Source organism: Limulus polyphemus, unplaced genomic scaffold, assembly GCF_000517525.1.
Source record: "Limulus polyphemus unplaced genomic scaffold, Limulus_polyphemus-2.1.2 Scaffold22, whole genome shotgun sequence".
NCBI classification, from domain to species: Eukaryota; Metazoa; Arthropoda; class Merostomata; order Xiphosura; family Limulidae; genus Limulus; species Limulus polyphemus.
The window spans coordinates 170,326-193,992 of NW_013665632.1; the positions used below are offsets into that span (position 1 = coordinate 170,326).

Genomic DNA, 23,667 nt, shown 5'->3' on the forward strand with positions numbered 1-23,667 from the left:
TTCTACTTCTAGGTCGTAGGTAAGTAGTTAGTTACTTACTAGTAAGTTAGTACGTATATTACTTCGTATGTAATAAGTAACTAATATATAATACACACACACACACACACACACACACACACACACACACACACACACACACACACACACACACAGTTACTCAAATACATTGTAACCATGTTACAATGAAATTTTTAATTCTTACAACTATTTAAAATAATTTGAAAACCATTAGGGAATGAATAAGATGAGATGATTTATTCAGTTAGTAAAGTATTGTGTAAACAACACTATTTAACTTCTCTATGCTAGCTACTGTAATGTTTTAGTTTTATGAAGATTGTGTGATACACATTAATTCTATAAAATAGAGTTGTGTGATACTGTAACCAACTTTTAAGTATGTTTCACATAAAAAAGGACTTCCATTATAATAGCATATTTGGATTAATGAATTTTTACCATATAGCCTCAAAATAACCTAAACAAGTCAAATATTTCTTTAAATAATGCTAATATATTTTGTATTCTAGGTTTTAATTATTCTACCTTTACCTTACAAAGTTTGAAATCCAATAGGGAATAAGTAATAAGAAAATCCAGTGTCTTATCAGATAATATTAGTTTTATTGTGGTGATAACACTGTTTAATCTCTCAATTGGGTGTGTGACACAATAAAAGGCAAATTTATTTCATGTTACTGAATTCCTATGGCTTTTGGACATAGAAATCCAGGGCTTTTTTTAAAAAGAATGGTTGGACTGGTGGATTGATTTTCATGTTGCATTATATAAAAAACATTTGGTAATTTGAACCAGTAGGTGTTATTACATTTTTGTTTTAGAAATACAATTTTCATTGTGTATAAAACAAAATTCTGTATAAACTCAACCTCCACAGGATACATATATTTAAAGGTTAATTATTAATAAAAATAAAATTTTGGTATCTGTACAAAATAAAATATATCCACAAAATTTACATACAAACACATCTTGTTTAGCAACACAAAAAAATTAATAGTTAGGGTGGGGTTGTCGTCATCTATTTTATTGATAGCTATTTTTTTACATGCATGCACATACACACACCTGCTATAAATTACATTAGGAAAATTAGGAAACTTCAGAAAATCTTATCTTAATGAAAATATTAATGTTGGACAAGGCAGTCATTGATAAAGTGTACTGTAAATTTCAAAAGCTATCAGTTACAGGCTCTGCTGAATGTACAGTAGGTTTTCAGTTTGTTGTGTGTTTTTGTGTAGGATAAAGGAGTGGGTGACTGGACTTTGCACATGTATTCATTGGAAGTGAGTTGTATTGACAAAGTTGTCAGATACATAACTAAGCACAAGTACTCAAAGCCTTGAGTGGTAACAAGACTATAGCTTTCTTCAACTGAATTAGAAAGAACTACTGAACTATTTTCTATAAAATCAGTATTACATAATATTGTGTAATTTATTGTGGTTTAAATGTTAATGATCAGCTATGAAGATATCTGTAAAAAGTATTAAAACATGAATTTATTTTACCTGAAATAATGCATTACTTAATATTTTTGTTTTAATGTATGTATGTGTTCTCCATTGACTAAAGTTACACACTTGATTTTTCTTTATTTTTGTGGTGTGCTGAAAGAAAGTTTTGTATTTTTTATACTACAAGCAGTATCAGATATATTTCTTGCATACATTAACATGTGTTGATTGTTGGTTTTTAAGATTTATTCAGGAGCATTACATGTTCATTGGTTATTGGTTAGATCACTCATGTTTTAAAGTTTTATTTACCTGTAGAATACAATAAATTATGATTTGTAAAGTTTCATAGAAATGATTAGATATTTAAAGGTGTCTATGCAATGTGTCAGAAAACGTGTATATGAAGCATGGATAACTGTTGTAAATATATGTCTCTGTGTTATAAGGTAAACAAGTTTTTGTTTACATTTTTTAGATAGGTTTTATATTACCTCTTATGGATTGTCTGCTCTTTCATGGATATCTTATGTTAATAACGAAAGAACTGTTAAGTTACTTAAATATATTAAAGAACATTTGCTTCATGTTATTATTTCCTGATAATATGTAATTCTGAGTAATTATGATTTTCTAAATGAATTGATAATCTTGATGAGTTCTTAGCCTGAATAAAAGATCTGAAAAATTCCATAGAGTGAAATTTATTCTCTAAATTGAAAAAAAGAAATTAATGATAAAATGAATTTTTCAGAAGTTGTACACCAGAAAATATATTTCACCTTCTTCATAGTGTTCTGGTTGTAGTTCATGAAGAAAAATTTACCTAAAGTAATTTACTAAAATTAAAATGAAAAAAATTGCTCTTTGTGTAAATTTTTTAAGATATGTAAATTAACTTTTCAATTTATTGACAAGTTAGTTTTGATAAGAGCTATTTTTTTGATATTTAGAAATTTTTAATATTGTACTATATTATTTTTTAACAAATTGTAGTTGTTTTTGATAAAAAAGAAGTATTTTTGTCACTTTTTTATTTTGTAAATATATGTGTGTCACTGACATTTTGACTTTGTGAGTAATTGCTTCTGATCTTATTAAATGTAAAAAATGTTATTTAGTACTTTTCAACTATGTGTACATATTAACATGCCATTTACTAATAGTGTGGACTTTGGGGTATTAATGTACTATTTGAACAGGGAGGAAAATAGCATGCCTGTAACAAAGCAGCAATACCTATTCTAACTTAAATTTAAAGAAGAAAGTGCATTACTTAAATATTATTTTATTTCTGGGGAAAACAAGCTAGATTTTGAAATTCTAAACTTTATTTACATACATGCTTCTGCCATGTGAGTTGTTCTTTCAACACAGTGCTTAAGTTTTTGTTTCCACAACAAAATTCATGATTACAGATAACTTAATAAGTTTCCCAGAATCCAACATTCTGTATGTATGCATATTGTTCTGTTTATCAACACTTTCAAAATTGTGACATTTCCTACCTGTAGGCTATGTTAACTACATGTAGACTGTACATTAAGGTTAGGTCATGTATATGAAGTACATCATTTTCTTGGTCTTTAAACCCATACTTGGTGAGTAAACTTAACAGTTTACATATAGAAACTGGAACAGGTATTTAGGTTTTCTTACTTTGCTTTTATATCAAAATGTTATCATATTAATTATATTTTTATTTCACTGTATTTTCCCAGTTGTAAAAAAAGTGCATAAAACTGCCTTTTTTAATGCTGATCATGCAAGTTTTTATGTTAACATATCTTTTTTTGGTTTGAATAAATCACATACATTATGTACATGGAATATTTTGTTATATAGGCTTATGAAGTCTACAGTAGAAACAGGAGGACTATAAACACATTTTAAAACAGCAATATGTAAAAACATACTTTTTAAGAAGGGTAGACAGCTCTAAGAAAACTTAACTACTACTTTTAATAAAGTGATATTTTGAATATTATCATTGTAGATTTTGCTTAATGCCATACACATTTATAACTTATTTCCCACTAGCAAAATCAATTTCATTTACTTTGTTATATTTTGAAACAACTTTAATAAGGTAAAATCTCCTAATCTTTTGGCCTAAAGTTAATATTGATAAATTAAAAGAATTATTCAACTTTTTAAAATTTTCTAAGTGTATCAGTAATTAAAAAACTAATTTTATTTTTACTTCATATATATAGGCACTTCAACTGCCTTGATTACTTTGTGCATGGTTATCTTATTTTATCAACAAATACTCGCAACAAAAACTGAAAGTAACGAAACTATAAAAAAAATTAACTGTTATATTTCCTACCTGTAGTCTATGTTAACTACATGTAAGACTACATTAAAGTTAGATCATGTATATGATGTAATCATTTTCTTGGTCTTTAAACCCATACTTGGTGAGTAAACTTAACAATATATGTATAGAAATGGGTATTTAGGTTCTCTCAATTTCATTATTCCTGAAATGTGGGCTTAGTGGTTAACACACTGGGCTGTGGATTCATGGTTTGCATCCTATTACCAAAAAAATTGTGCTCTACACTTTGTATAATAAAATTCAACTATTTTATTCGAGTAGCTCAAGAGTTGTTGTTAGCTCAAAATTAGGGATGGCTAGTGCAGTTAGTTCTAGTGTATCTTTGTGTGAATAACTGAAACAAATGAGCACTGAATGAATTGAAGAGTTCCGAGATGATAACTCGCAGTTTAAATATCTTCCTTGTCCGTTTGCCTAAGAGATTTGCATGCCACTTGAATGAATTGTGTCACTCCGATTCTTCAGAGTGCTGGGTTGATGTGGTGAAGTTGCATAATTTGCTATCTACTCTGACCAATCATTGATCCCAACCTTCCTCCTCCTCTTCTCCTGAGTCCACACCTCGTCCTTTGCCCATGTCATGTTGTTCTCGTCCTTATTCTCATTTGTCTTGTACCTGTCATGAACATCAGCAACAATATCAGTGACTACCCTGTGGGATCAGGTTCTGTTGGGGCTAGGCTCCACTCCTTCATGAAAATTTGGGAGACCTTTTCTATACATCATTAGGTTCTCCAGGTTTTAACAGAGGGTTTCTCTTTTCACTTCTGGTCTCCACCCATTCATTTTTTCCTCCACAAGATCTGGTTTCCTATATTCATCTATCCCAAGCTGTGAGAGAGAGCTTCTCAAAGAGGCTATAGAGCCCTTGGTTCTTGTTTGTTCAGGATTTTATTCTTGACTTTTTGTCCTCCCCAAGAAAACCAGGGATTGGATAACAGTCATTGACCTCTCCCCTGTCGTTTCACCATGGAATCTTTTCTGTCCCTTCACTGGGTTCTTACTATGGGTCTATGTGTGGCGGATGTATATCTTTATGTGCCCATGTCTCCCTCCTCCCCTTGTTTTGCTCGGTTTGTTCACAAGGGGATTATATTCCAATTTTGGGCTCTTCCATTAGGGCCTGTCTCAGTCCCTTACATGTTATGTCAGATTGTCAGGGCCTTCCCATGACATTTCCATTCTTTGGGCCTCCAGACTCATCATTATATGGATAACTGGCTCCTTACCATTTGGTGTCTTTAGTCCACACTTGTTTCCTAGTTCAAGAGGAGGCGAGGGTGGGTGGGTTGGTTGATCAAGGTAGAGAAGTCTGTTATTTCCCCTACCAAGTATTTCATTGATTAGGGAATTTTCTTTAATTTCCATCTAGGTTGGGTACAGCCTTCTCCTCTTTGTCTTTGGGATATAGAGCTGTTGGTCGTCAAGGCTCTATCCTCTCCTTCTCTGCCAGCTTGAGAGGTTCTATCTTTCAAGCTGGATCTCTCTCTTCTCCGATGCTTCCCTCTTTGATTTTGGTACCTCTCTGGTAGAGGATGGAACTTCTGCCATTTAGATGTCAGACAAGTTTCACTCCACATCAACATGCTCAATCTTCTTGGTCATCTTTCACTCAGTCAATTCTCTGATCATTTCTTGTATCAAATGTCCAGAAGACATTCATTCCAGGATACTTTGTTTTTCGGTGTTGGACATGCATTTTTGGGCCATTCACATCAGATTTGGCTTATTGTCTGGAGCTTGGAACTTGGTGGCGGGCTGTCTCTCTCAGCCAGTCTGCATTCTACCATCAGAGTGGTCTCTACACCCCCAGGTCTTTCATGGAGTCTGTTCTTGGTTGGGCACACCCCTCATGAATGCCCTTGCCACCCTTCTCTACATTCTTGTTTCCTCCATCAGGACTTTGCCTTGATATGTGTAGCTCTTTGTTGGATCCTATGGTTGACACCTCATTGGCCAGCTCAGCCTTGGTTTCCTCTGCTTCTTTGCTTATCATTCACCCATTCCCTTCCTGTATCCAATTTCTCCTAACATTTCCCTTTTTCATCATGGGATATCTTCACATGTAGGATTTGTCCAATCCGTTGCCCATTAGGCTGGACTTTCCAGTTGGGTGGCATTATTTCTGTCATTTTTCTACTGTATTTTTTTGTCAATGAAAGTGGTGTGTTTTTGGTCATTGGACCATTTGCCTCTCCTTTCTTCCTGGCAATCCTGCTGTGAACCACCTTTCTGCCTTTTTACTCAGCTGTTCATCCATAGATTTTCAGTCTCTGCCTTTGCTGATTATCTGGTGGCAAAATTCTTAGCATTTCTCCTTTCTCAGTACCACAATGTATTTCTTCCCCTGTACTCTCCTATCTGTTATGCTTCTTCATTCTTCTCTGACCTTCTCACCCAACTCCCATTCTTGATTGAGAACTTAACCCTTTAGCAACCACACACTTTTTAAACTCCTTTCTGTGCATGTCATGAGGCTTTACTGAGTTACAATTACAACCATTCCCAGTTTGCCCCTGAAAAAGAAAGGTCCACCTTTTGAAAGCGCTCGAGTTATAGGGTTTTTATTCATTTCTATCAAAACTTCTTGAACTTGTGTGTTTTTCTAACATCGTGATTGTAAACTAATGGGTATTCAGGGTAAAGAGGTACCCTGTTAAGGGGAATGTTTCTTTCTGTTTTTAAGACCAGTCTTTATTATAAAGCTGCTTCACATTACTCATCTTCCCTCAATATTTCTGGTTTTAGATTGTACTCTGATCTCTACTGGACAACATTTTTGTGGTTTCATTCTAGATTATTACCTTTCTACCTTGTAACCTATGTTTTTACTTATCTTACCTCTCTCTCTGGTTTCCACCTTCTTTTCAATGTGGAGACTCTGGCATTCAGTCTAAGTTGAGTTGTATGCTTTTGGATGAAAATTAATTTCAGACAGGTACTTACACCTGAAATACATTACCAATTACCTCTCCACAACTAGATGTAGTTTCCCATCATGACTATAACTTAAAAATATTAATCATGGCAGGAAAGCAGAGCTTATATAAGATCTCAATAAGAATGTGCAATAAGTCACATTGAAAGTGTGACAGTGGAGATTTATATTCAAGTATGCTGTGAATTGCATTGGACACATTCAGAACTTTGAGTTACATCATTATTGATAGCATGAGAACAATTCAGTAAAGAAAGGCTTTCAGTATTTGAGTGGTAAATACCTGTTTGAAATTCATTTCAATCTTAAAAATGTAAACTTTTACTATGGTGATATATACATATAAAGTATTTTAATAAGTAAACTGGTCTTCCTTATTACGTATTTCATATCATGAGTCATGTACTCAGTTGGTGAGGATTATAACATACATGTATATCATGGTTTAGTGCACATTTATACATAGTATTTACATTAGCAACATTTCATTGAAAAAATTGGCTTGTCGTCTTTATTTTGTGTTTTATGGACAAATGTTTTTTTAATAATGTTTTATACATTCTATCATTTTAAGCTCTAGTGATCAAATTTTTTTACTCTGGAGAAATTTAGTATGTTTTTTTTTATGTGGTTATGCTTGTATTTGCGTAAATGTATGCTAAAATTATGTTTTTGGAAAACTATTCTGTCATAAAGAGATAATATACTTACAGCTTGTTTTTTTATGTATACAGAAAGTGTTACCTTTTTTTTTAGACAAAAACACAAAAATATTAGAATGGTGTAATCAACATCCATTCATAATATACAATTTATCTGTATGGTTTATCACTAAAGAAGTATAAAATTAATCATAATAATGTAATAATAATAAATATTTTTCAATTTCTGGTTTTAATATATCAGAAAAACATAAGTTTATTAGTAATGACAGTTGTTAAACTAAACCTTCATCTCTTCAGGCTGCTGTTGACTTCTGAAAGCAGCAAATTTAAGCACAACAAATTAACTCCTAAATTTTTATCAAATGTAATGTACTATGACTTCCTATAAGAATTGAACTGTAAAGGCAACAGTTGTATGGCAGAAACAATAAAACTGTAAACATGTTGACACAAGTTAGTACTTGTAATTGACATTTTACATAACAAAAGCAAACCTGAAACAAAGGATGAATACAGCCGCTAATATTTATTACATCTGCGTAGGCTTGTTGTTCATTATTAGTTAAATCTGATTTCCCAAGTGGGATTAATTTCTTTATACGAGTGCTTTAGCAAGTAATTGAGACAGTTTGTTAAAATTCAGAGATAATTATTCTATGAGAGATCATGATTCATCTGCAGAAATACTACAAGTTAGTTTCTGAAGAATTATTGGTATGTATATTTTAATGTAGGGACAAATTTTCATGGTATGCGCTGCATTTAAAAGGTCAAGATATATACCATAGCACATAAATAATGCAGGTTTTTAATTAGGTATAACAGTTTAGTCATGTTTTGGTAGTGTATTGTTAGGACAGTAGATATGGATATTAGCCAAAATTTAAGTTAGGAATTTCTGTGTGGTGTTTTTTAATGATTTGTAAGGATACATGACTTGTGTTAGTTTCTGTATATTTATTTTTTGTTCTTTTTTCTTTTAATTTTATGACTTTATTGCTGTACTTTGTACCCAATGCAGCAGAAATCCTCACATCAAGACCGATAAGACAAAGTGGGTTCTTATTAACACTCTCTATGAGTAGGTCAAAGTATGCATGTTATGAACTTTTACAGAGTGACATTCAAAATGTGGTTAAACTACTTTTTTTCAATGTATGTAAATAAACTTTGCACCAAAATGTAGTTAATAAATCAAAATTTATTTTTATGCAAGTTTTTAATTCTTAATTTTATAAGTAAATATTCTAAACAACTCTTTAATCTCCCCTAGTATGAAAATCATGATATTTGTTCTATAAGTCATCTTTCTTCTCTAATTTACCACCCTTCTTTGAAGTATGGGATTTAACATAAATTACTCATTTGATATACATATCACTAAGCAAAGCCTTCAATCTTATTTGTTTATGGAATCATAAACTAGAAAATCGGGCTCACTTGCTAAGTCCACCTGCCACATCCTCTCTTTCATGCGTTAGCAGTATTCTCTTTGACATTTTATATTATATTATTTATAATCAATATAAAAATAGAGTTTTAATCTATCAAATGATGTATTATATGAAGTTATTTTCGGTACAGAGTATCTTCTGTTTCGTCTTCACTTTGAAAGTTTATCTTGCAATGTACAGGTCGAGAAGTTTAAATAATTATTTTAAGGCCCTTATGCCATAATTAGAAAGCCAGTTAAATTATAATAGTTAGGGGCATTGTTTGCTTTGTGTGTGTTGTTATTCTGTGCTCTTAAGTGCATTATTTAAGTAGATAAAAATTATTTATGGTACTAGTATCATCATTGTTTAAAAAAAAAAAGCGTGCTTAAATTTCAATCACAACTGACAGCAAAACATGATAGGTCCAAGGTAGGTAGTAGTCTGGGTCTCCTCTTGTTTCTAGGTGTCACCTTGATGATACGGGGGAAGTCTCAACTCTCACATTATTTTGGGTTGTTGGTACCATGACATATTGTTTCTTCAACTCCATCTCTTAGAACTTTTCTTCGTACATTAAAATTTGGATTATTTTAGGATGGTTCATAGACATCTCTTGATGATCATAAATTCAACTTGTTCCTTGTATCATCTTTTGCTTAGGTCCTACTTCTTACTTTTTACCTGTGGCTGTAGGATATATGATGTGTGCACCATTGCTTCCTGTATTTTTCCCCTCCATTTCTCAATATTACTTTCATTCTGTTCCAAATCATTTACTCTGTCCCATCTACATGGTTCATTGTTCTTTGGTCCATTCTGCCCCTTTTCATGGTTCATGCTCCCTTCTATTTATTCTTTGGAATTCCTCATCTCCCCGAGATATTTCTTCACTTACTCTCAAATGATGGCTACAGCACCTCATCCATTTAGCTTATGCTTTATTTGATGTAAATTCAAATAGACTCTTTCACATCTCACCAAATACAACATCCTACTCTCACTCTGGTTCTTTACTTTCATTGTTGTAGGTTCCTGCAAACTGGTGTGTGGATTACTCCACTTACTTTCATCACACATTTTATTCATCTTTTGGTCGTCTATTCTTCTGGATATCGACTTCTTCCTGTTGTCATTCTATATACCCCTTATTAGCTCTGTATGTTTTGTTTCTATCTATCTTACTGTTGCACTGGCCAGTTTCTTCATCTCTGGATACCACTCAGCAGCGAATGGTGCCTATTCGAGTATACTTAGCATTACATTTTATTATATTGACTTGTCTATTCTTATAATTTGTTTTTCAAAATGGAAAAAGTTATTGTGTTTGTTGACTGTTATGAAGTTACATCTGATGGCCCAGTTAAAATTCTATATGTTTAAAAACATTATGTTGCACTATTATAAGCTAGGGTGACCAGATGTTCAGCTTTTCTGGGATGGCCGTTTTCTATGGTAGTTTTTCCCAATGTCTCAAGAAGTTCTTGGGAGGCACAAGATTTCCTGGTTTTATGATAAAAACATCAAATTGTTAGTCACATAGAATCATAAGTGTAATAGACCTACTTGACTTGCTCATTGTTGTAATGTGTACTCTCCTTCTGCCAAACTCTCTCAAAAGCTCCATCTGTGTGTAATGAGAAACCAAGGTCTGAATGTGGTGACATTTAATGCAGTGCTCACCATCAAAACATACTTTACACAATCATGTACTGAATTTTATGACTATTTAATGATAAAAACATAAATTGTACATTCCATTCATTTTTCATAAAAATATATCTTAAATTTCAAAGTAATTCTAAATCCTGAAAGTAGTATCATTGAAATTGTTATGGATTCTTAAATAAATGGGGTATGAAGTAGCCTATTTTAAGATGATTTGGATGAAGTGAATAGTGAATAATTAAATATTTCTTGGCTGTATAATTTGACAAATTTTGCTCATTTGTTTTGTCTATCACCAAAGAAGTAATTAAAAGTAATTCAAAAACAATGCCAATGTTAATATATTTGAAAATATTATGTAACAGTTCAATAAATTTAAATTTAATTATAAATAAAAGTTAAATTATTTCAAATTTGTAGTTATCATTTTAAAATTAGGAGCAAGGGCTGGACTAAACCAGTTTTTCGGTTTGGAAATTTGGTCCACCTATTATAAACATACATCTACATTATATACAGTTACTAACAAATCCTTGTATTGTAGAAAAATACGACTGTATGTTAAAATGTGGTAGCTACTATACTGTTCTTACACTTCTACTATGGTTTAGTTGAGAACTACAGTTTGAAACTTTATGTGCATTAGCATTTCATTAGCCTATCCCCCATAGAACTGTATTCACATTCTTGTCACAATGTAACCGAAGTGATGGTTGTGGCTTATTACATGTTTATTACATGATGTGAATTAATTTTTTTGATTCCATAATGACTATCCTTAATTATGAGCACTGGATATAGCTGTGATGATAGACATTATCACTTGCCCTTTGAAAATGTAAAAAAAAAGGGATAAAGGAGGGGGTGTGAAGATTGACTCTGTTCTGATGAAGTCTTTTAATTTTTACAAATTTTTTGTGAAATTGGTGTTTTTCACCTATTCTGTATGACAATGAATACTACATACCATTATTATAACTGTATTGTTTATATAAGCTACTTGTTAATTATAAAACATTTTAGAAAATAATATTTTTAGCTGTCACAGAATGGCTCTGAGTTTTTTTTTTATCAAGTACAAACTTTTAGCTCATAGCTCTTATATCTCTTGACCGATTTGAGATCTAATTACAGTTTTGGACTCAGGAGGTCAAACCCTTTTGATTGATATATTTAAACACATCAAGGTTTCATAGATTAATTTACTCTAATCCTAATAAGGATACTTAGTATTCCGAAAATTGTTTAATTTTGAAGTCTGAGTTCGAGAGAGTTCCATTTCAATCTACATTATGATCAACATGTGTTATTGGGTTAAAGTGTAGATTGAACTGGACCTCTCTCAAACTTAGACTTCAAAATTATACAATTTTTGGAATACTAAGTTTATTTATTATATCTACTGTTGTGTGGCTATATAATGTGAAGAACAAAATAGTGGCCAATGACACTTTTTCTTCACTTTACCCATCTAGTGTATAGTGTTTTCTCATAGTGACTACAAAGCACATTCACATTAACAGTATGTTTGTTACTCTAATCCTGCCTAAAAGAATTTCAATTTGAGGGTAAGCTAGTAGAGATCCTGATGGATAATAAAATTTAATCGGGTATATGCGCATCCCATGCATTGTATTGCTAGGGCACAAAAATGTAGCTAATAAAAAGGAGAAAAAAAGGTCTCATAGATTAATTTACTTTAATCCTGTCTAAAAGAATTTGAAGTGCCATGGCTATTGTAGATTCTCATGTTTTTCAAGCATAAAAATAGTGTTTCTAACTAGTATAATAAAGTCATAAATGTTACATTTTACTTGTATGTATTGATAAATCTTGAATTGATAATTACATTTGCTATAATGTTTTACTGACCATTGCTGTGAATTCAAGAGTGGTTTATGTTTGGGTTTAGCTCATAGTTTGGTTGTTAAATTTAGATTGTGTTAAGGCTTGTAAATATATGACTTAATTTACAAGGTTAAAATTTAATACTTTCTCAGAGTAATATCATATCATGGATGACAATGATACTAGATACTCTACAGGAGACTGATCATGACTGCTAAAGTAATTCCAACATATCTTCTATATGCAAATTGTGGTTTAAATAATGTGTTTTGCTTTTTGCAGTGAAATATTATTTATGCATATTAATAATAATAACACTTTGAGAGTGCAAAAATAATCAAAATTTTAATATGAGCAAATTGTTTATTGCTAGTACTGCTTATTCTCAAGTAATTAATTTGTTTTTAGTGTTATAGAAGATCATCACTTCCTGCTAAGCTGCTTACTCTCCCAGCTATGTTGACTCATTTATTTTTGACATTTGTTCCACTTCACCATTGCATTCTGTTTTAACTTTCATGTATACATGTAGTGGATCTTAAGAGTTCATCAACCACAGCAACCTACATGTTCAAAGCTATCATTATACATGTAACTGTGATGAATTAATTACACATATAAACACAGTATAGTATGATTCATATTTATTATGAGATACTATTTACTAGTTATTAATTTATATTAAGTAGTAAATGCTGTAGAGCAAATGAAACCATTAATTATCATAAACTTATATTGGGAAGACTCATTTTCCTTTCTTTTTTCTGCTGAATGTACATTTGTATTAGGGTTACCAGCTTTTAAATCTGTACACTTATGATTAACATTAAATAAAAGATGTAAACTTGGGTTTGGTTACCTCTGTAATTGGTTATGTTATTATTGTGGTTTGCCTTCCAGTACTGAAAATTATACCAATTTAGTAGTGTTTTATTCATAATATTTTAATAATTTTTTTTTGGGGGGGGGGGATTTGAAAAAGAAGTATAGGTAATTACAACTGTTTGTACTGTTGTAGTCCATTTCTGAAAGTGATGTATAATGCAGTTGATGTAATATTTCTTAGATCATGTTGGGAATCTTATAACCATACATGATTGTAGGTAGTAACATGAACAAAGCTGTTCCATAATCCTTTGTTCGTGGTCTTCCTTTATGATGACTCTCAACCGATATTTCATGTTTTTGAATGAGCCTTCTGCTTTCCAGGGGCTGCAATGATTACATCATACATGATTATTTTCTAGCATTATATCTATTTGAATTAGACAGACAGAACTATTTACTACTCAAGGTACAAAATTAATGGTTGCTCAATTGGTTAGACAAGTAAAATTCTGGTTTGAGAAAGTCATTCCAAGCCACTATCTGTCTGACCAGACAAATAAACCAAGAAATGTTTCTTAATTTAGTGTTGCCTATTCACAAATATCAAATAGTTATTTCTTGTTTTATCTTGAAATATTGTTAAAAATCATATAATAAACTAAAAATTTCTGGTGCCATATATTTGTGTATGTTAATCTATTTGTGCATCATTCTATTATTTATACAATATTGTAAAGTGTTGTCTTGAGGGAAATTGCATTGTTTTATAAGCATGCAGTTTTGATCAACATTTTAACAATAGGTAACTAATTATGGTTATCAGATAATTGTTTTTGCAGACATGCAATTCATTTTGATTGTAGCAAATGCTTTTTTTTTCAAAATGATTTATTCTGTGATTATAATGTTTAATCAGTTAATGAATCATGAGATTTTTACTCAAATCCTGTAGGTTAACAACTATTTGTCTCTATTCCTTGCTGCCTCACCAATGAATTTAAGCTTCTCACTCTTTTTTTTTTTTTCCTTCAGTTTTGTCCAGGAAATTCTCTGCCAATCTCTCCTCAGATGTAATTATATTCCCGAAGTAGCATATCTTATGTTTTCTACATGTATCTAGCAGCTATCATTTTGTTTTTGTATTTTCTAATATTTACTCATTAGTTTTTTTTTATCTGTGTAGCTGACCATTGTCATTTGTGTATATCATTACATTTCACATGTTACCAACTGTTGTTTTACTAGACATGATCCACATTTCTGCTGTATTGTGTAGGACTCAAAATCCGTAATACTTTAATAGTTTTTTCTTCAATTCCAGATTGAAATCTCTCCAGAGCAATTTTTGAGATTGAAGAATTCTGATATTTGAGTTTTTGTCACCACTATCATTCATTTGATCTTTTCTTTTTTTGTTGTTGTTGTTGTTGTTGCACATGGCACCACTACCAATATTCACTCACAAATGTCTTACCTTCAACTTAGACTAATATTTTGGGAGCTTCTTCAGATCATGAGATAATAATTATCTTTGTTTTGCTAACATTTATTCTGAGGTGATAGCCTTACCCTTAGTCAAGTAACCATTGTATTTCATTGTCAGATACACTTAATACTGTATCAATAGCATACCTGTTATTACAGATTCTATTCCTTTTAACCATGATCCCTTTTCTATCTGTGATTAGTCACCTCTTATCATTAACCATTGCACATGAATTATATAATGTCAGTGACATCACACATTCTTGTCATTTACCTCTTCCAACTGCAAGCCAAGTGCTTTTAATAGGTCTCCATAAATTTAAACTGCTGTTTCCTGACTCCAGGATGAATTCTTCTAGATTATGATGGCTGCTTAATCTACTTTAATTTGCTGCATTTCACACATTGTGTTACTTCAGTTTCTGCACATTTGTTGTTCAGATACTTTTCTTTTGCTTATCTGTACAATGTCTTATTTTCTTTTCTTTATATCTGCTCCCTCTTGATAGTTTATTTTCTTTTGCACATGTTTTTTAAATTCTTGTTATTCTACCAAACCCTTTTTTCTTAATGTTTTCTTTCCTACTTCCTGTAACACCTTTTTGAACTTAACCCACAGGTTTTTCAGCATCCATATTAGCAAGTTCTTCTTTTATTAATATTTCAGATTGGCTTTTAATCTATCACAAAGTCCTTGGCTGTGTCTAATTTCCCAAATTTTTAAGTCCTATTTTCCCTAGAATGAGGCCTCATTGATTATTTTTTGGTTTTATGTTTCTGATCACTGGATTCCGACATAGCCTCATTCTGCTTTTGAATAAGTTATAACTATTATAATAGTTCCTAAAACATATTTCTAACTGAGATGTGGTCTGATTTCTTGCAATTTGTTCATCATCCTGTAGTTACCTCAAAGTATACAAATGCCAAGCTGTTGCACTAAGCCTTTCTCTTCAGAAAACTGAGCTAATCTATCTTCTCTCTCGTTCTGTTCTTCAAGACCATATGGTCCAAATAGTATGCCATTCCTGTCTTCACCAACCTTTGCATTGAAGTCACCCATTACCATCAGATATTTTTTGACCTCACTGCTTGTGTAGCTTCCTCAAGATCTTGATAAAACTTTCAATTTCTTCTTTACTAAAATATTAAGATGCTTGAAGGTGGATGATGGCTAAATCTAAGGGTTTTGCCCCAAACTTGACCAACATTACCATGTTTAAGATAGACCAGAAACCTTTCATCCAGTTTCTAAATTCCTTTTTCACCAACAGACCTACTCCTCTTTGATATCCAACTCTTCCTGAGTGTATATATTCGCAGCCTTCATTCATAAGAGTACCCGTACCAGTCCACCTAATTTGACTTAACCCTTAGATATCACACTTCAATCTTTCATCTCCTGGCTAGTTGGTAGGGTTAATTGATTATATTCAACTATTCAGTTATTCTCACGTGAGACTTGGATAATTGGAATAATTGAAAATAATAATAAATGTTAATTTTGATTAATTGATTATTTTTGTGAATCTTGCACTAATCAGTTAAGCCGAACAACTTTGAATTGATTGAATATAATAATGAGAAATCATAATGGCAACATTTCAATTACCTGGTTAGTTGGAATACTTAAAAACACTAACTGTGATATATTGATTAATTTTGTTACATTAATTGGTTTAATTGTAATTACAATTAATCACTTATTTTACTCACACTAATTGATATTTGTAAGTAATCTATTATTGTGAGGTAATTGCCCAGCTCTACTCCAGGCATAATTTGTTCAAACTTCCAGTTCTGTGTAGAGTACTCATATTCCACCTTCCTATCTTCATCATGAGGTTACCCATTGTTGCTTTTGTGTGTCTCATATTCAGAATTTAGGTGTTTCACATGACTGGGTTTTGTCCTAAGCCTATCATCACAGAATCCACTACTCTCAGTAATAGCAGAACCATCCTTGGTAGCTAGCTTCATGACAGACTGCACAAGTGGTCAAATGTATGATCACATTTTTTTAAAGGAGTATCCTGTTTGTCTGTCAACAGAAACAGCTTGTGTGTGTGTGTGTGTGTGTGTGTGTTATGAGGGTATGATCCCAAGTGTAATAAATATTCAAAGCACCATCAAGTTCAAAATATCATATCTTTTTATTTATATTTTTGAAATCCATAGGTTGGTATTGCTCTTGCAGCTTTAACATTGCTGTTCGGCTAACTTAATTAAAAACATTACATAAAATGCAAGATTTTTAACAAAGTCAAAGTGTATAAATATACATAAAAAAACATACATCCCAATAAATATGTTCTAAAAGTTCATATAAATAATGTATATATAATATATAAATTCTAGAAACAGTACAAACTTGTAAAACAATAAAACATAAATAATTAAAACTTGTAAATAAAACAGAAGAAATCTACAAATTATTTAAATAAGATTTAAAGTGCTGCCAATTTTTTTTTATTAAGTAACTTTTGTAAAATATTTTTTTGTAGTTGTTGGTTATTATAATATCAAAATGGAAAACAGGAAAAGAAATGCTCTTGTAATAGATCGTGGGTACCTAAGATCCAATTGTAAAAATGTTCTGAACATCTTCATGGAATATAACTTGTATTTCTATCATGAAACTTACGTTGGTTTATTCTAAATTCTTAATTCTCAGTTTGGCCAATATAACTATCACCACATATTGTACATTTTAACACATAAATACAGTTGATAGAACTGCAAGAGAAAGATGTTTTGATTTTAAACGTAATAGTTTCATTTGTGTTTCTAATGATATTAGTATTGGTAGTATAACCTAGGTTACAGAGTTAGCATTTTAACCTCTTACACTTATAGTTCCATATGTACAGGAAGCAGTTAAAGTCTTGCACTTTATAATATTAACTTTAACCTTGGGGTATAAATAGTAATGTATAAATAGTAAATAGTAATAATTTGGTGCAAAATATACACTTATAGTTCCATATGTACAGGAAGCAGTTAAAGTCTTGCACTTTATAATATTAACTTTAACCTTGGGGTATAAATAGTAATGTATAAATAGTAAATAGTAATAATTTGGTGCAAAATATACAATTATCAATTAGGGCCTCTGGATAATTTCTATTTAATGAAACATTTGTAATTCATTTAATCTAATATTTATTTTTTCTTTATTGTTAACAATCCATACAATTCTCTTTGCTAACATATATGCAATATTTCTTTCAATGTGTCTAGGGTGGTTAATTCTAAAATCTGAATAAGCATGGGAATTGCTTAATCTATAAAAATATCAATTTTTTAAAGAGCCAATGTCAGATATTTCAATCAATATATCCAAGAAATGTATAGTTTTATAGAACTTTTCAACAGTAAATTTAATGTTTAGTTCTAGATCATTTAAAACTAAACTATCAAAACAGATTAATGCATTTATGCTAAGTAATTTAGAGAAATACATGCTTAAAAGTTGTGTTGCTTTTGCAGACTAATGCATAATTTGTGAACACTCTTAATGCATTTCATATTTGAACGCATCACAGTGAACTAGAGAACATTTACAATTTCTTTATCGGCCAATTAACTATAGGGGATATTAGAAAGAAAGTAACAGAGGGAACTGCATGTCTTATCATAATCTTTGGCCTGAGAATAAAAAAATGACTACAATTAGAAAAAAAATATGGGGGTAATTTATCATGTATAAGGTGTCTTGATGCAGTTTTATCATGTATGAGGTGTCTTGATGCAGTATTTTTCTTCAGTATTTACATCTTTATTATTCACTTAATATTGTTGCATGAAATATTTCAATCATATGTGATTTGATTTTTATTTGTAGATTTCCCAGAATGGACTAGAAATACTTGGTTTATTGGCTGACAGAATGAAAGATGATTTCAGGCCTTACATTTCTACAGGTAATCTGGAGATTTAAATTTAACAAGTCTTGAAGTACATAAATGAAAATTGGTGACACTATTTACCAATTCACATCAAAGCCTAAATTTTGTAGGATTCAGTGATAGTTACAGAATCTTTCAGTATGACTTTTGTTTCATCATTGGCTACTTTAATACATTTGTTATTGTTTACTTAATTCAATATCAGTAGCATGCACAAATATGATATGAAAAATAATTGAATTAAAACTAAATAAGTGATCTACACTTGTAGGAGAAAGTAATTTACATTTAAAGTCCAGCATGAGGGTACACTATTACTATGCTCTCATGATTCCAATTGTTTTTTGTTTTAATTAAGAAGATTACCATTTTTTTTTTTTATCAATAGTTTTGTCTGGAACAGTGGATCGAATGGGAGACAATAAAGATCAGGTGAGCTGTTTATGTGTTATTTTATTATTGTCAACCACAACTAATGAAAGTGAATATGTTGACTATCTTGTAAAAAATGCAGGGTATTGCTGTGGTCGGTAACTGCTTGATAATTTTTTTGTTTTTAAGTGGGGTAGCTAATCTAGATATAAAAAAGTTAATAAATGTTGTTGTTTTTATATTTTTTGACCTGCTTGAAAGCCATTTGAACAAACAGTGATGACTAAGTTGAACTTAGAATGAATGTTTTACCAGGCCTCGACATACATTTTCAGATCTAGGAGCCAGGTCTGATATAGAAAAGTTAAAGAACATATTTTGAGTTGGTTGTGTGGTTATGATACATTATGATAATATAGTTTTACACTTGAAAAACAAGAGTCCATTATTAAACTTTACTATACAACATATCTTGAAGTTGCACTTCAATATGTGCAGTTTATAAAAACACCAATAACAACTTTCTTTGTAAATCCTTTTCAAGTCCATCTATTTCTTAAAAGGCCTTTTGTGGCCATCCACATGTCTAGAGGTTTTAGAACTGAAATACCAATGATCTAAGGCTTGTGAAGCATCAAATTATTTCAATGATGGTCCATTCATGCTAATAAACATGAAGTCATTCAAACTCTCTACTACCATTGATGATCTCAGTTTGTTTTTACTGAGGTTCATCAACCTAAATCCTCTTTCACAACAAACAGAAGAAAAGACAACACTGACACAATAGACAACAATTTCCCTAAATTTGTAAACCTCTCACTGTTAGATAGAACTTTATTCAAAAGTTCACTGAATTTCATTCCTTTCCCAAGAACCTTGAATTCATATCACCCACTGAGAAGATGATGTGTAAAAGTTTCACCACACAAGTTTGGAGATGACTGTTGTTTCTCGAAATGTTGAGCCAGTGTTGATATTCTTTCCTTCCCAAACTTTTCCAAATCCTCTTTTTGCTCGGTGAAAGTGTCAAAAACTGTGGTACACCTTTCAACACTGGCATCACTGTTCAAAAATCTTTTCTTTAAGTATTGCATTCCATCTTCCGCCAAGTTGTTTTTTTCAACTAGGGTGCAAGAAGTTGTATCTGTGCTCAATCAACGTAGCTGGACTTCTTTATAAATGCCATTCAGGAAAGTATTACTAATAACATTTTTTTCATGGTAACCTGGTTTGTTCTTCAGTATTTTGCACATATAGTGTAAGAGTACATAAAAAGAGATTTGGCTTTTGAAGCAAGAGAGACAAGTTCTTATTTCTGCTAAGGTAATCTAAAAGGAAACATACCATGTGAACAAACTTAAAATCCTTAGTTTTTCTAAAGTCCCTTTGTAACAGCAAAAGCACTTCGTTTCTCTGTAGCAACACCTTCAAGATGTCTACAACACATTTCCAGTCCTTCACTAAAGCAACTAAACCACCAACTTTACTGGCCAGCCAGTTTACTGTATGGAGGTTCTGAAACTTTTAGGATCTGGCTCTGTAAACCTTCTGCCACTAGATGTGATTGCACGTTCTCTTTTGCAAAGACTGGTAAAATTTTTATTGGTTTCTGAGAACTGCATCAACATCCTCTGTAGCTTTTAAATTTTTTTACTGCACTTAACACACTTAAATTTAACCTGTGTGCAATACAATGCACATTAATTAAATGATCAAATTTTTTTTAGTTTCTGTACTAATCAATTTTCTACACCTATCATGCTAGTTGCTCTATCAGTTCCAATACCAATTAGCTAACTTGAAGGAAGTTAATGTGCAGTATTATGTTTATCCAATTTATTTTCAATAGCTTGCAAATATCCATCTGCAGGAACACTCTCAAGAGGGATGACAGACAAGAACACTTCTTTTACCTCATTGTTCTTGATGTATTGTGCATATAGTACTAGTTCCTCAACACTGGGCTTATCGGTGGATGCATCCAGCAACAAACTCACACAAATCTGATCTTTTAACTCACAAAATGGGTCTTTCCTCAATACATGTACAATATGTGACACAAATTCCTTGAAACTTCTGCCATTGTTGTATTATTTTCTAACTTCAGCCCCAGTTTATCTATGGTCATTAACAAACCATCAATATAAGAAAATGGCTAGTAATTTTTAGCATTGTAGTAGGTTATATTAAGAACAGTCTTCTTGTGATTGAAATTTTTTTTAATTTTCTTCACACATACTGTTAAAGGGGTAAATTCTGGAGATTTTCATGCTTATATGATGCAATGCATTTCTGATGCTGAAATGATTTTTCATGTTTGTGATAGTTTCCAGTTTGAAGGGCCAAGTAAAAACTTTTATGACTTTTGAACTGAAATCTGATACACTAGGGAAAGATACACATATCTCACAGTCAGCATCACCCGTGTTATGATTAAATTTAAGCCACTTCAGTTCATTCAACCATTTTTATTGAAACTTTTCTCTCTTTGCATTATGGATTTTGCTAATGGATGGATTACTTCTGCAGCTACTTCTATCGTTTCTTCCTCATCAAATTTTTCTCAGATGAAGTAGAAGGCCCAGTATCTTTCTTTTTCAACAGAATGACAAAGAAATTTGTTAGTCTGGTCATTAATGAACATTTCATGATCAAGGGCTACATTAATAACAGTGGGTATTAACTGATAACAAAATATACTAAGCAGAACTGTATAAGTTGGCCACTGGCTGTGGGAGGCAGATTTCAAAAGGCAATTATAAAAATAATAGACTAAATAACTATAACTTGCAATGAATAAAAGTAAATTAAAATAATCACTGTGATATCAATAGGCCAAGCAGGTTATTTCAGAATAGGTCTAATCTACTCATCACTACAACACTGCACAATGGTAAGCAAAGGCCATTTAGTGTGCCTAACCTAACTTCACTACTTTCTATACAGGGAAATGGGGGACATATTTATTTACTTTCACAGCAACAAGTGCATGCTAACGATCACATGATATCAACAACCACTTGGTAATATTGCCTGAACTAACTGCCTTTGGTCCTATCTGAGTCTAAACACATGCACTGTTTGGTTGAACTGAAAGAAAGAAGGAAAACAAAATGGTGCAAAATTAGTAACATTTTGTGAAACCACAGCTCTTTATTCATGAAAAAACATGAAGAAGTGCTGAATCTGCCATTAAAATCCTAGAAACAAAGTTTGATTTTGGACCCAAAGAATGCAAAAATAGTTTGAGAATTCCAAGAGTCCAGGACTGATCTCGATTAGAGTTCTATTTAGCACATCCATATGCACAAATAAAATGGGAGAAAATACTAGGGGCCATGATGAAATCTTTAGTCACCATAGTGATCTGGTGTCCTGGGTCTGTCGAGGCCTGCATTTTACTGTATATTCTGTTAATAAATTTTTGGAGAAAAAGGGTTGTCTTATTGTAACTGTAGCCCCCCCCCCCATGCACTTTCTATAGATTTTTCTTTAAATTTCTGAATGCGAAAAAAAAAAATGTCTTCAACTTTGATAGATGATTGTATAAGTTGTGCAAAAAATACTTTAAAAATTCTACATGTGTGTATTATGTTTTTTGGCAAGATCTAAAGTAATAGATATAAACAAATCTGGAAGATGAGGTGATAACTGATCACGATACGAGTTTTCTGAAAAGAGCAATTTGGCAATTAGATGCATCAGCATTTGAAATAAACATAAAGATTTAATAATAACATTTAGTTGCAAGATAAATGTAGTGTCATTCAGAAAGAAAACTGCAATAATTTCAGAAATTTCCTGTAAATAGTAGCCTTAATGATGACACACAATTATGTATTTATTGATGAAAATCTGCCACTGCTTGAGACATTAACACAGTTACCATATTCCAATAGTGTATTAGTAATAATAAGGGTTAATATTCCACTTTAAAGACTGAAACAGATATTAATATTTCAGAAATGACTTATTTTGTCTAATTTTGAATAGAGTTAGTCTAATTGAGTATTATAAATTTTGTTTTTAAAAATAAAGTAAAACAACGAAATCAAAAAGCATTAATTCATATGAAACTAAGATTGAAACTTTTGGGTGTGTTTCAGGCTATATTGAGGCTTTTCTGTTCATTTATGTGTGGCTATGTGAATGTAGCATAGTTAATAGTTAAGTCCTTACTGTGCCATACAAGGCACACAAGGCCAGTGCTTTTAAATCCAGTTCCAATGGCTCAAGTGCATGAGAATAGTGACTCGTTTCCCCTCCCAGGATGGGATGCCAGTCCATTGCAGGTTGAGTACAGTATAAGCATCCATTAAATGTTGTTCAATTTTTGCTTTTCACTAAAGAAACAAACATATTTAAGCTTGAAGATTATTTTAAGGAATCCTTAAAAGATGTTCTCCATGTGGATGGAGGGAATTGTCTGCAGAGGGTTTTGGATTATATTAGAAAATATTACATTACATTAAAGGGTAGAAAGAAGGATGCAATGGTAGCAAAACAACAAAATAAAAAATATAGATAAAAGAGAAAATACATTTTAACAATATAGGTTTACATATTATCAGTTTTTTGTAAAATAATGTAGGCTTACTATCCTGAATTTCTGAAATGTGAAGTCTTTTGTTTCCAAGATAATTGTTTTATAACAAGAAAGCATTGCTCATCACTAATAATCATTAATATTA

The 23,667-nt window shown here is 31.6% G+C and overlaps 1 protein-coding gene across 4 annotated transcripts in view; it reads left to right on the forward strand.

Moving 5' to 3' along the window:
• Nucleotides 1-23,667, forward strand: part of LOC106458405 (CLIP-associating protein 1-like) — a 217,305-nt gene that overhangs the window by 22,033 nt on the left and 171,605 nt on the right. For all 4 annotated transcript variants that reach the window (XM_022384708.1, XM_022384728.1, XM_013917922.2 and 1 more), the window contains exons 3-4: nt 18,538-18,616; nt 18,990-19,033. In XM_022384708.1, the coding sequence (XP_022240416.1) occupies nt 18,538-18,616; nt 18,990-19,033 (123 nt within the window). The remainder of the gene's footprint in view (nt 1-18,537; nt 18,617-18,989; nt 19,034-23,667) is intronic.